The 13280-nt window shown below is 50.9% G+C and overlaps 1 protein-coding gene across 1 annotated transcript in view; it reads right to left on the reverse strand.

The window, feature by feature from the left end:
* ZC3H3 (zinc finger CCCH-type containing 3) overlaps positions 1-13280 on the reverse strand; it is a 239653-nt gene extending 226373 nt beyond the window's left edge. Inside the window, exons 1-3 of the mRNA XM_056854620.1 lie at positions 13220-13280; positions 8972-10373; positions 5626-5825 (exon numbers count right to left, since the gene is read on the reverse strand). Of these exons, the coding sequence (XP_056710598.1) occupies positions 5626-5825; positions 8972-10373; positions 13220-13265 (1648 nt within the window). The 5' untranslated portion in view covers positions 13266-13280. The remainder of the gene's footprint in view (positions 1-5625; positions 5826-8971; positions 10374-13219) is intronic.

Genomic DNA, 13280 nt, shown 5'->3' on the forward strand with positions numbered 1-13280 from the left:
ACCGAGCGGATGCAGCAAGCATAGGGGTCACAGCTGCTCGGGGAAGCTGAGGGAATGTAACAGCACTGATTTCACAGGGGTGAGGGAAGGTACACAATTCCTGGCCGCGTGAACATTCACCCTCCCTCCCTTATAGAATCATAGAGTTGGAAGGGGCCATATAGGCCATCTAGTCCAACCCCCTGCTCAATGCAGGATCAGCCTAGAGCATCCCTGACAAGTGTTCGTCCGGCTGCTGCTTAAAGACTGCCAGTGAGAGGGAGCTCACCACCTCCCCAGGTAGCCAATTCCACTGTCAAACAAATCTTACTGTAAAAAAAAAAATCCTGATATCCAGCGGGTACCTTTCCTACGATAATTAATACCCATTATTGAGAGTCCTATCCTCTGCTGCCAACAGGAACAGCTCCCTGCCCTTTTCTAAGTGACAGCCCTTCATATACTTCAAGAGAGCATCATGTCCCCCCTCAACCTCCTCTTCTCCAGACTAAACATTCCCAGCTCCCTCAGCCTTTCCTTTCAGGGCTCGGTCTCCAGGTCCCTGATCACCCTCCCTTTCTCCCCCCCCCTTCGTTAAGGCACAAAACACCTCACAGGGCCTGAATCCTTAGCTGCCAGAGAGGGTGTTCAGCACCATGCGAGATATGGCTCTCTATGATCTGCCTTCCATCCAGCATAGAAGCCCCTTTGCCCCAGGACTCCCTCTGCGGGATTGAGCACCACCCCGAATTCAACTCTCATGCAACCGACATGCAAGATGGAACCCGTAAACAGTTCTCTAAGAACGCTCACCAGACCTTGCCCTCAAATGTTCAGATAGCTTAAAGTTTCTTTAGAGATCGTATATGAAGTTAGGGCTTGCTATCAAGCTCACTCAACGCTTAAGAGGAAGCAGATGTCCAGTTTGTGGAAGACCCAAACATGTCTTCCTAGAGCCAATAAGAACACAGCTTGTTGGCAGCGCTGGAACAATCTGCTCTTAGCGGTGCCTCCTGATGTCTCATTTTGGCAGCTGGTGGAGAATGGCAAGAGGAAGGGAGGGAGGGAGGCATTAAACATTTGACCCCCCCACCCCTGAACACGACAGAGCTGCTGACCCTCCATGCTGAGGCAGCCACTTATACTGCAGGTGGTCAGCTGTAAGAACATAAGGCCATGCTGGATCAGACCAAGGTCCATCAAGTCCAGCAGTCTGTTCACACAGTGGCCAACCAGGTGCCTCTAGGAAGCCCACAAGTAAGACAACTGCAGCAGCATTATCCTGCCTGTGTTCCACAGCACCTAATGTAATAGGCATGCTCCTCTGATACTGGAGAGAATAGGTATGCATCGTGACTAGCATCCATTTTGTACTAGAAACCATGAATAGCCCTCTCCTCCATGAACATGTCCACTGCCCTCTTAAAGCCTTCCAAGTTGGCAGCCATCACCACATCCTGGGGCAGGGAGTTCCACAATTTAACTATGCCTTTAACCATCAGGGGCAGCCTGGGAAAGATACGGAAATTACCCAGATTCGGAAGGTCTAGAGCACGAGTCAGACAACGCTGGCTTCTCACCCACTGTCCAACAGCAAAGCCCAAATCACCAAAGACCGATTAGGGCAGCGGTTCCCAACCTGGGGTACCCCCGGAGTACAAACCAGGACATTTATGGGTACACAGGGGGGGAATTAATAATGGCGGGAAAAGGCATTTGAAATAACAGCGACTACATTAATTACAAACATTTTGGTAATATGAGGGGTATCATTTATGGAAATGGGCTTCCAAGGGGTATGCAAGTGAAAAAAAGGTTGGCAACCGCTGGGTTAGGGGACCAATTCAAACCGGGTTAGGTAAAGGTAAAGGTCCCCCCTGTGCAAGCACTGGGTCATTCCTGACCCATGGGGTGACGTCACATCCCGACGTTTTCTAGGCAGAATTTGTTTGCGGGGTGGTTTGCCAGTGCCTTCCCCAGTCATCTTCCCTTTACCCCTAGTAAGCTGGGTACTCATTTCACCGACCTCGGAAGGATAGAAGGCTGAGTCAACCTTGAGCCGGCTACCTGAAACTGACTTCCGTCGGGATCGAACTCAGGTCATAAACAGAGCTTGGGACTGCAGTACTGCAGCTTACCACTCTGAGCCACGGGGCTCCTCAAACCGGGTTAGGGGACCAGTTTTGAAGCCATGGGAAAAAACCAGGGGCAGGGGGACATTATATATTTCTTATCAAGCCTAACCTTAAGTACTGCTTTAGCATTATAAAATGGATCATTTATAGCTTATTTAGCATATGGAATTGCACTATTTGACAAGTTTATGATATTGAAGAACATAAACGGCTTCATTTGCTGCAAGCAGAACTGTGAAAGCAGCCAGCACTAGTCAGCGAGCTACCTGTACTTCAGTTTGGAAACTCTAAGGGAAGGAAAGACTAAAACTGGAACATGGAAAATAATAAATATCAGAAACACGGTCATCTGCCTATACTGTGTAATCTGCCTTGAGGCTCAGAGACAACGGCAGACTATAAATAACGTAAATAAATAAAATAAATAAATGTTGCGAGTAAAACTCACATTTGACTGATTCCCAAACACAAAAGGTTTCATAGAGGTTTTTGCCCCCTGATGCACACCCAAAGTTCCCATTTTTCCATGGCAAAAAGTCCTTGGAAAAATGGGGAAAGAAATGGGGAAAGGGGGGGCAGCGTTCTTCACCTTCATGACCCAACATTCACACACGTGAGCTGTGCCTAAGCATGTTTTCAAAAATGCGGGGCTGGGAGGCAGCTCCAGATCTGTATTACCATCAGCAATTCAGCACACGAAATTGCCGACGGATGACCAGCGTTTAAGCACAAAGCGACTTCTGCAGAACTTTATAAATAAGAAATATTAATAGAACTACTCCATTACCGAGAGATTCAAAGATGACCCTCCCACCCTACCACGCAGACCCATTGGCCGCTTGATGGATGGCACTTAATTATTGATTAATTAATAAAGACACTGATGGTGCTTTAATCATTATTCTTTCCTGTTATTACAGCTAATAATTATCTGTATTAATATTAAGTGTTATTATTAAATAGGACATGAAGCACACCAAATCATGCTCCAATTGCCTTGGCTTCGGTAACGAATGACGTTGACTTGCTTTCGAAAAGAGGGGACATGCTGGGGCTTCACAGCTTTGCAAGGGTTAATGCAAACACAAAGAGGGTTCCCTCTTTCCTGGGGCATCGAGAATGTTCCCTAGCCCTCCCCACTAGCAGACAAACCGGTATAGTGTCGGGGATGGCATGACAAGAGGGAGACAACAAAATGTCCTCCCCCCCCAATCAGGCTCCGTATTTATTATTAGTGGATTCGGTTTATTACTTTACACATCAGTGCTCACGGCTGATTATAACTCAGAACGATGCAACGGAGTATGGGCCTCATGCCCACTTTTTGCGGCCGGCAATTACTGACCATTTTCAGCAGGATGCTTGTGATCCAACACACATGAAGCTGCCTTATACTGAATCAGACCCTCGGTCCATCAAGGTCGGTCTTGTCTTACTCAGACTGGCAATGGCTCTCTAGGGTCTCAGGAGGAGGTCTTCCACATCACCTACTATCTAATCCCTAACTGGAGATGTCGGGGATTGAACCTGGGATCTTCTGCATGCCAAGCAGATGCTCTACCACTGAGCTGTGGACCCTCCTTAACAGTCAGGTGGGGGCACGTCAGGCACCTCCCACCAACTCCACCAGGCCAGTTATGCACTCTGGGGATATGGCCTGGCCACCACCTGAAGAAGAAGAGTCGGATTTTACATGCCAACTTCCTCAACCACTGAAGGAAGAATCAAATAGAAAAATACTATGGCTCTCCTAAGGCAGCTTCATGTGTTCATGTGAGGGGGACGTACGGAGGTTCTGCCCAGAGCCTGCTGAGCCCCCATCCTGTGCAATTGGCCTGCTTGCACCTAGTTAGCGGCACATCCAACCACATGGATCAGCAGGTTCCTTGGAAAATCCCTAACAAAGAGACCCAAGTGTCCTCTTTCCACGGCCAAAGTCAGAGCAACATAAACACGGACCCTCCAGGCTTGCCAAAATAATACATCGATGAGGCAAACACTTTCACTAGCTTCAGCTCAGTTAGAGCAGAAGGGGCTCGGGTGGCAAGATTTTCAGGGCCTGTCTCCTGCTTAGAGGGCAGACCTTCCTCAGCTTCTGTGGGCCAGGCCACCAGGTAGGTAGGTATAGGTACAGATATAGATAGGTATGAACGTGACCCATTGGGAAACCTTGGCTAGAGAAAGAACCTTGTGAGCGTAAGAACATTACAACATAAGAACATAAGAAAAGCCATACCAGATCAGACCAAGGCCCATCAAGTCCAGCAATCTGTCCACACAGTGGCCAACCAGGTGCCTCTAGGAAGCCCACAAACAAGACGGCTGCAGCAGCACCATCCTGCCTGTGTTCCATGGCACCTAATATGATAGGCATGCTCCTCTTATCCTGGAGAGAATAGGCATGGACATAAGAAAATAAGAAAAGCCCTGCTGGATCAGACCCAGGCCCAGAAAGTCCAGCAGTCTGTTCACACAGTGGCCAACCAGGGGCCTTTAGGAAGCCCACAAACAAGACGACTGCAGCAGCATTCTCCGCCCTGTGTTACACAGCACCAAAGATAATAGGCATGCTCCTCTGATACTGGAGAGAATAGGTATGCGTCATGACTAGTATTCATTTCGACTAGTAGCCATGTATAGCCCTATCCTCCATGTACGTGTCCACTCCCCTCTTCAAGCCATCACCAAATCCTGGGGCAGGGAGTTCCACAATTTAATTTAAAGCTTGAGAATGAGTGGAGCGGCTCTAGTAAAAAAGGAGACTCTCTGCCTGTCTGGCGCATTCTGTAACCTGCTGTTCCTCCAGTAAGCTCAGAGGTGCAGACAAGAGCCTCCCTGCTTCTATTTTAACCTCACAGCTACCCTCTGAGGTAGGCGAGATTGAGACACAGCGGCTGGGCCAAGGTTAAACCATACAGTGTGGGGATTTGAACCTGGATTCTCGTCTGACACTCTGACTACTCTACCACGCTACCTCGCCCTCTTAAGAGTGCCTCTCCTCCTTCTCAGACCAACAGTTTATCCACTGCTCCCAACCTATGGTATGAAATTATATTAAAGACTCACAATGTATTCATGTATTTGTATGTATGAAATTCAATTCAACAGGAACAAAGGGACATATCACATTTGTCACACAAGTCTTAGAAATTAACACCTTTTAATCCAGACTAAATACAAAATAAATGGAGGCTATATTGCTTTTTCTTCCTTTTATACAACACTTCTTCATGTATTATGCGCACCAAGTTGCCTCCTCTGTGTAGCAGGTTAATTCCGTGTTAACTCGCTCCTAGGTTTCACTTGATTCATAAAGGTTAACTTCCTCAGAACATTCTCAAACTTCTTTCAAACAAAATTACAGAAAACAAATCAAATTATTTTTAAACATTTCATCTCCATATTTTTAAAAATGATATATACCTAGACCAGCGTGTGAGGATCTCCCTTAAAGGGCTAGAGGCCACTGCTCATGCACCACCCAAGCGTACATGTCCAGGTCGGCACTTACCTTCTTTGGCAGCGACTTGGCACCTGGACGCCGGCAGCCTGCGGAGCCTGTGCTTGCCGATTTGGACCAGGCCCTTGGCACCAGCCTTCCTGGCGGCGGGAGAGGGGGACTTTCCCCGGGGGGAGTTCCTTTTCCTGAGACAGTAACGGCTTTTCAGAAGCAAGGTAGAGAAGGGGGGGCTCTTCTTCTCGGCAGGAGAGCTGGAAGGACACAAGACAGATGCTCACTAGAGGTAGAACCACAGACCTTCGCCATAAAACATCTGCCCCGGGAGCCAATTTATACAAGCCCACAACTGCATGAACAGTCACGGCCACAAAGTCCACGCAGCTGGAAGCCCTGTGCGGAAAGCAGGTTCAAACAATCCCGAAGCCACACTGAACTAAGACGAAGAAGTACCTCTCGCTCTCTGATACCAAGAAACACAGTTCTTCAAAAGGAACGTGCCCTCTTTATTTGTCATCTTCCTCCTCTAAGCTGCCCCACCTGCCCCTCTTTGACCCCCACCCACCTTCTTCTCCAGCCAGCGTGGTGTAGTGATTAGAAGAAGAGCTTGTTTTTGTATACCGACTTTCTCTACCACTTAAGGGAGACTCAAACCGGCTTACAACCTCCTTCCCTCCCCCTCCCCACAAGACACCCTGTGAGGTAGGTGGGACTGAGAGAGCTCTAAGAGCTGCAACTAGCCCAAGGTTACCCAGCTGGCTTCATGTGTAAGAGTGGGGAAACCAACCCAGTTCACCAGATTAGCCTCCGCCACTCACGTGGAGGAGTTGGGAATCAAACCCGGTTCTCCAGATCAGAGTCCATCGCTCCAAACCACCACTCTTAACCACTACACCACAAGGCAGACTCTAATCTGTTGAACTGGGTTGGGTCCCCCGCTCTTCCACATGAAGTCAGCTGGGTGACTTTGGTCCAGTCACAGTTCTCTCCGAACTCTCTCAGCACCACCTACCTCACAAGGAGTCTGTTGTGGGGAGAGGAAGGGAAGGCAATTGTAAACCGGTTTGATTCTCCTTAAAAGGTAGAGACAGTCGGCATATAAAAACCAACTCTTCTTCTAATCCTGTAAGCAAACCTGGTCAGACAGAAGCACAGGCCATTCTGCCCATTCTGAGCAGCACTCTCTTGGTGCTAAGCGATAAACGGCATAGCAACAAGCAGCCCGGATCTTGCCATCTCTCTACAAGGCTGGATGAAAAAGAAACCCTCGTAACTCTGCAGCTTGCAAGAGATTAAGCCAATTTGCGTCAGGCGACCAAAGGCAGCTTGCTTTCCAGGGCAAAAGCCAACAGAGCAAACCCTGATTTACGTTTTAATGCTCTACAGTTGGAATTGGAGAAGATCCAGCCAGGGAGAGAAGGGCCTGGCGGTCAAGGAAGGGTCTGAGAGGCACAGGGAAGAATTAGCAGCTATGACAACCACAGATATCTGACTGCCACGAAGTCACATTAAGAACATCAGAAGAGCCCTGCTGGATCAGACCTTTCTCATGTTCCTTTCTCATACAGCGGCCAACCAGTTTCTCTGGAGATCCAACAACAGGGCACAGCGACTGAGGCCTTCCCTGAGAGCCAGCATAGTAAAATATTTAAGAGCGGTGGACTCTAATCTGGAGAACCAGGTTTGACTCCCCAGTCCTCCACATGAAGCCAGCTGGGTGACCTTGGGCCAGTCGCAGTTCTCTCTGAACTCTCTCAGCCTCACCTACCTCACAAGATACCTGTTGTGGGGAGAGGAAGGGATTGTAATTGTAAGATGCTTTGAGACTCCTTAAGGTAGAGAAAAGCAGGGTATAAAAACCAACTCTTCTTCTGATAAAAGCCTAAGTGGCCAATCAGTTCCTCTGGAGATCCAACAGCAGAGTATAGAGGCCTTCCCCTGATGTTGCCACCTGGCACTGGGGTTCAGAGGTTGACTGCCTCTGAACATGGTGGTTCCCTTTTGTCCCCATGGCTAGTGACTGCTGATAGAACTCTCCATGTATCTGTCTAATCCCCTTTTAAAGCCATCTGTACCTGTAGAAGAAGAGTTGGTTTTTATACCCTTGTTTTCTCTACCTGTAAAGAGTCTCAAACTGGCTTACAATTGCCTTGCCTTCCTCTCCCCACGACAGACACCAACTCTGCTTCTTCTTGTCAGGTAGGTGGGGCTGAGAGAGTTTGGAAAGAACTGTAACTAGCCCAAAATCACCCAGCAGGCTTTACGTGGAGGGGTGGGGAATCAAACCCGGTTCACCAGATTAGAGTCCGCCACTCTTAACCACAACACCATGCCGGCTCTCACTACATCCTCTGGCAGCAAATTCCACATTATAATCACTCATTGTGTAAAGAAGTATTTCCTTTTGCTCATCCTGAAGCTGCATTTTACAAGGCAGATGAAGTATCTCTTTGCAACTTCAGGAAAGGTGAAGCACATTGTTTATTCCAGATGCCAAACTGGGGCAGTCAATGTAATTCTAAGTAAAGACTTAGAAAAGAGGCAGTGTTTACTCCAGGCAACAAACATAAGAAAGGCCCTGCTGGATCAGACCAAGGTCCATCATGTCCAGCAGTCTGTTCACACAGGGGCCAACCAGCTGCCTCTAGGAAGCCCACAAACAAGACAACTGCAGCAGCAACATTATCCTGCCTGTCTTCCACAGCACCTAATATAATAGGCCTGCTCCTCTGAGCCTAGAGAGAATGGGTATGCATCATGACTAGCGTCCATTTTGACTAGTAGCCATGGATAGCCCTTTCCTCCATGAACATGTCCACTCCCCTCTAAAAGCCTTAAAAACATAAGAAAAGCCCTGCTGGATCAGACCAAGGCCCATCAAGTCCAGCAGTCTGTTCACACAGCGGCCAACCAGGTGCCTCCAGGAAGCCCAAAAACAAGACGACTGCAGCTGCATTCTCCTGCCTGTGTCCCACATCACCTAATATATTAGGCATGCTCTTCCAACCCTGGAGAGAACAGGTATGCATCATTAGTATCCACTTTTACTAGTAGCCATGAATCACCCTTTCTTCATAAGAACATAAGAAAAGCCCTGCTGGATCAGACCAAGGCCCAACAAGTCCAGCAGTATGTTTACACAGTGGCCAACCAGGTGCCTCCAGGAAGCCCACAAACAAGACCACTGCAGCAGCAGCATTATCCTGCCTGTGTTCCACAGCACCTAACAGAATAGGCATGCTCCTCTGATCCTCAAGAGAATAGGCATGCATCATGACTACTATCCATTTTGACTAGTAGCCATGAATACGCCTCTCCTCCATGAACATGTCCACTCCCCTCTTCAAGCCTTCCAAGCTGGCAGTCATCACCACATCCTGGGGCAGGGAGTTCCACTTACCTGGAACTTCCCTTCCTTCTGATGATTTTGGTCCGGCTCTTCAACTTGTAATTTAGAAAGCTGGTATTCCCCAAGGTTGGTTTCAGACCGCCATGACCAAGGGGCACTCGGCTCACAGATGGAAGGGAAGAACTGGCTCCTGAGAAGTGGGGGGCGCCAGGCCCACCACGTGCTTCGCAGTGCCACGTAAATGCCGAAGCAGATGTGGAGGGAGAAAGCCGGAGGCTGGATGCCTTCCACTTGTACTTGCTGGAAGACACCCCCAACTTCGAATGCGGGCTGGACTTCTTTTGCTTTGCTCCCAAGTCCCCCCTCGGTACTGACTTGGAGGGTCTCTCTGCCCCAACGGCAAGCTTCTGGCTGCTTTCAGAGGCTCTGGAAGCAGACCATCTTTTTGAAGCACGGAGACATTTACCTGGGTTGGCTACCCAGGTGTAGTTGGTTTTCCTGAACTTGGGAGATTTGGTGGAGGCTGGCAAGGTAGGGGCTGTCTGGAGAGCAGGTGCTGAAAATTTGTCCTTAGAGAGGCTCATTCCACCTGGTGAAGAAGCTTCCCGAGCTGAACTAGCACGCAAACTGGGTGCCTCAGTCTTCCGCACTGGGTTCAGTTTGCTGATTGCCACAGGGACCTGTTGCGGAGTGTGCCAAACAGGCACCTGCAATGCTGGTTTCTTCTTTGCGGAAAGGCACCCCAATTCACGAGCAGGCAAGGTCAGCGGCTGCTGAGGCTCAGTTTTCAATGCAATGGCCCGCTCACTGATCGTCCTCCCCAAATCCGGGGCCAAGTCAGATGATGCACCCTGAACTACTCGCGAGGGCGCAGACCCCTTGAAAGACACCGAAAGAGAGTCATCCCTACCCCTAGCAACAGTCCGGGTTTGCAACAAGTGCGGCACGGCTGAGAGATGCTTTTGTTTGCTCTCTTTTGAGGCAACACGTGGAGTCAAAGCAGAGATCCTGGAAGTAGAAGGGCCCTCTGCTGCTTCAGAGGAGCCACCCTGGGATGAAGGGATAGCAACAGTTCTTACGACTGAGCTTGTCTGCAACCCAACAGTTATGTTACCATCTGTAGCCACGCCCACTCTTCTTTCTGAAAGCACTGGCCGTGGCTCAACTGCTTCGCTGGTCCCGTAGCTTGGGACAGTCTGAGAATCGCTGGCTGAAACGCTGCCACCAGGATTGAGCAGGGGTCGAGGTGGTACATTGACAAGAGAGTATTTCTTCCTCCAGGCATTATGCTGGTGAGGCTGAAAATCCCTTTGGGCTTGCTGGGAATACCTAGCAGAGAAAACAGTTTGGCTGCTAAAAGAAGGAGGCCGGGGATTCCTCCACCTGGGTGTTGGAGCAGGCTGGGAGGCTGCTGGTGCATTCCCATGGACATTTTTATGGTCATCGATAAGCCCTAAAATGAATGGGGGAAAGGGCTTCTGTTAGTCATACATTCAAACACCATTCGAGAAGTAAACTCAGCTTTTTCTTCATCTTATGACATATCTTACATAGATCAATAGAATATGCATATTTTAACACCATATGGAATGTGATCCTGTTCATTGAAATGTATAGCTTGCTCTGTCCCTAAGAACATACAAAATGTCATTAAAATATTCCACTCAGAGCCAAATAACATCCCATCAGCTTACATTACAACTAAACAGCCCCTACCTCTTTCCCTGATCTGGATGGCCCAGGCTAGCCCAATCTCATCAGATCTTGCAAACTAAGCAGGGTTTGCCCTCTCCTGTGAAAACTCACAGAATGATTTTGATAAATGTCTCAAGGAATAGTAATTCCAAACAATTTTGGGCACTAATCTCTTCCTCCTAGAGCAGGGGTCGGCAAACTCATTAGTCAAAAGAGCCAAATATCAACAATACAACGATTGAGATTTCTTTTGAGAGCCAAATTTCTTAAACTATATAGGTAGTTACACTGTTTATTAACTTAATAAACTTTAATTAAAGTTTTAAGTCTTAATTAAACTATAGGTACACAGAATAAAACTTGATATCATACTTAATAGTGATCTTATTTATTGATAAAAATTAAATTGTAAGTCCCTGCCATTTCCCCCTCCCCGTCCGGAGTCCTCGTCTGGAGGCCTGGTCTACAGCCATAAAAGCCTATTGGTAGACCTGGCCTCTGAAGGGGGACTTTTCCCCCTCCTCGGAGTCCAGGTCTACCTCCAAGAAAGCCAGTGAGTAGACATGGTCTCCCAATGGGACTCAGCCGGAGGTCTACCAAAGGAAGCCCGCCCCGCCCAACAGCTGATAGGCGGGGGGGGGAGCCAGGAACCGCCGAGCCGCCCGCCCAGCAATCGCGCGGCTAGAGGGGAGGGGAGGCTTTAGCGTCCCAACCATTAAGGGCAAGGAAAAGGGGGACCCGGCCATTCTCGGCAGGGGGTGGGGAGAGACAGCGCGCCTGCTCTCTCTGCAGCCCGGCTGCCGGCGCGAGCGGGCGCAAGACCAGGGGCTCCGAACCAAGTTCGGAGAGCCGCACTCAACAGGCCAAAGAGCCGCATGCGGCTCTGGAGCCGCAGTTTTGAAACCCCTGTCCTAGAGTGATTTTGAGCAATTCACCCTCAGCGCTGATAAAACTCACAGGGTTGTTATGAGAATAAAAGAGAGGAGGGGAGACTAACGTACACCACCCTGAGCTCCATGATGGAAGTGGGGTCAGGATAAAAACATACTAAACAAATGCAGAGTCGGCAGCAGCTATAATAGCAGACTAGGACTAGAAGCACATAGGTTCGAACCCTTTATGCAGCCATAAAAATCACAGGGCAGGCTTAAACAGCAATGCTCAGCTAGGGTTGCCAACCTCCAGGTGGGGCCTGGAGATCTCCCAGATTTCCAGCTGATCTCTCGGCAACATAAACCAGTTTCCCTGGAGAAACTGACCACTTTGGAGGGTGGGGCTCTATACCCCATTGCACTCTCTCCCCCTCCCAAAACTCTGTCCTTCGCAGGCTCCATCCCCAAATCCTCAGGAATTTCCCAAGACAGAGTTGGCAACCCTTATTTCACAGGGTCATTGCAACAACCCATAACTCTGGAAGGAAAGGGGGGGGCGGTGAGGTAATAAAAACCTATCAAGAATAGTTTTGCTTTTATTCTATTTTGCTTGAGGTTGCAAACAACCTCAAGCAGGTTCCTGGAGAGGCAGCAGACGTTTTCCCCCCTAAATAAATAAATATGCATCCAAAATCCGTACTCGACACCTCAAAAGTTGCAACCCTTCAACAGCCCAGGTTTGCGCCCCGGGGCCAAAACGAGCCTCATACAAAGGGGAAACGGACGCCTGGGTCCCTCAGCCAGCCCTCCCCCCGGACGCCTAGGTCCCTCAGCCAATTCCCCTCGCCGGACACCTGGGTCCCTCAGCCAGCTCCCCTCCCCTGGACGCCTGGGTCCCTCAGCCAGACCCCTCCCCCAGAGGCCTGGGTCCCTCAGCCAGACCCCCCCCCTGGACGCCTGGGTCCCTCAGCCAGACCCCCCCCCGGACGCCTGGGTCCCTCAGCCAGACCCCCCCCCAGAGGCCTGGGTCCCTCAGCCAGACCCCCCCCCCGGACACCTGGGTCCCTCAGCCAGCTCCCCCCCTGGACGCCTGGGTCCCTCAGCCAGACCCCCCCCCCCAGAGTCCTGGGTTCCTCAGCCAGACCCCCCCCCAGAGGCCTGGGTTCCTCAGCCAGACCCCCCCCGGACACCTGGGTCCCTCAGCCAGCTCCCCCCCCTGGACGCCTGGGTCCCTCAGCCAGACCCCCCCCCAGAGGCCTGGGTCCCTCAGCCAGACCCCCCCCCCGGACACCTGGGTCCCTCAGCCAGCTCCCCCCCTGGACGCCTGGGTCCCTCAGCCAGACCCCCCCCCCCAGAGTCCTGGGTTCCTCAGCCAGACCCCCCCCCAGAGGCCTGGGTTCCTCAGCCAGACCCCCCCCGGACACCTGGGTCCCTCAGCCAGCTCCCCCCCCTGGACGCCTGGGTCCCTCAGCCAGACCCCCCCCCCCCAGAGGCCTGGGTCCCTCAGCCAGACGTCCGGGGGGAGGGCTTGCTGAGGGACCCAGGCGTCCGGAGGGGGGGGGGAGTCTGGCTGAGGGACCCAGGCGTCCGGGGGGGGGAGTCTGGCTTGCTGAGGTCCCTCAGCCAGACCCCCCCCCGGACACCTGGGTCCCTCAGCCAGACTCCCCCCCCCCCGGACGCCTGGGTCCCTCAGCCAGACTCCCCCCCCCCCGGACGCCTGGGTCCCGCTCACCTTGCAGCAGGCGGATCTGGCGCCGCAGCTGCTCGTTCTCCTCCATCCCTCCTCCTCCTCC

Source organism: Euleptes europaea, chromosome 8, assembly GCF_029931775.1.
Source record: "Euleptes europaea isolate rEulEur1 chromosome 8, rEulEur1.hap1, whole genome shotgun sequence".
Taxonomy (NCBI): Eukaryota; Metazoa; Chordata; class Lepidosauria; order Squamata; family Sphaerodactylidae; genus Euleptes; species Euleptes europaea.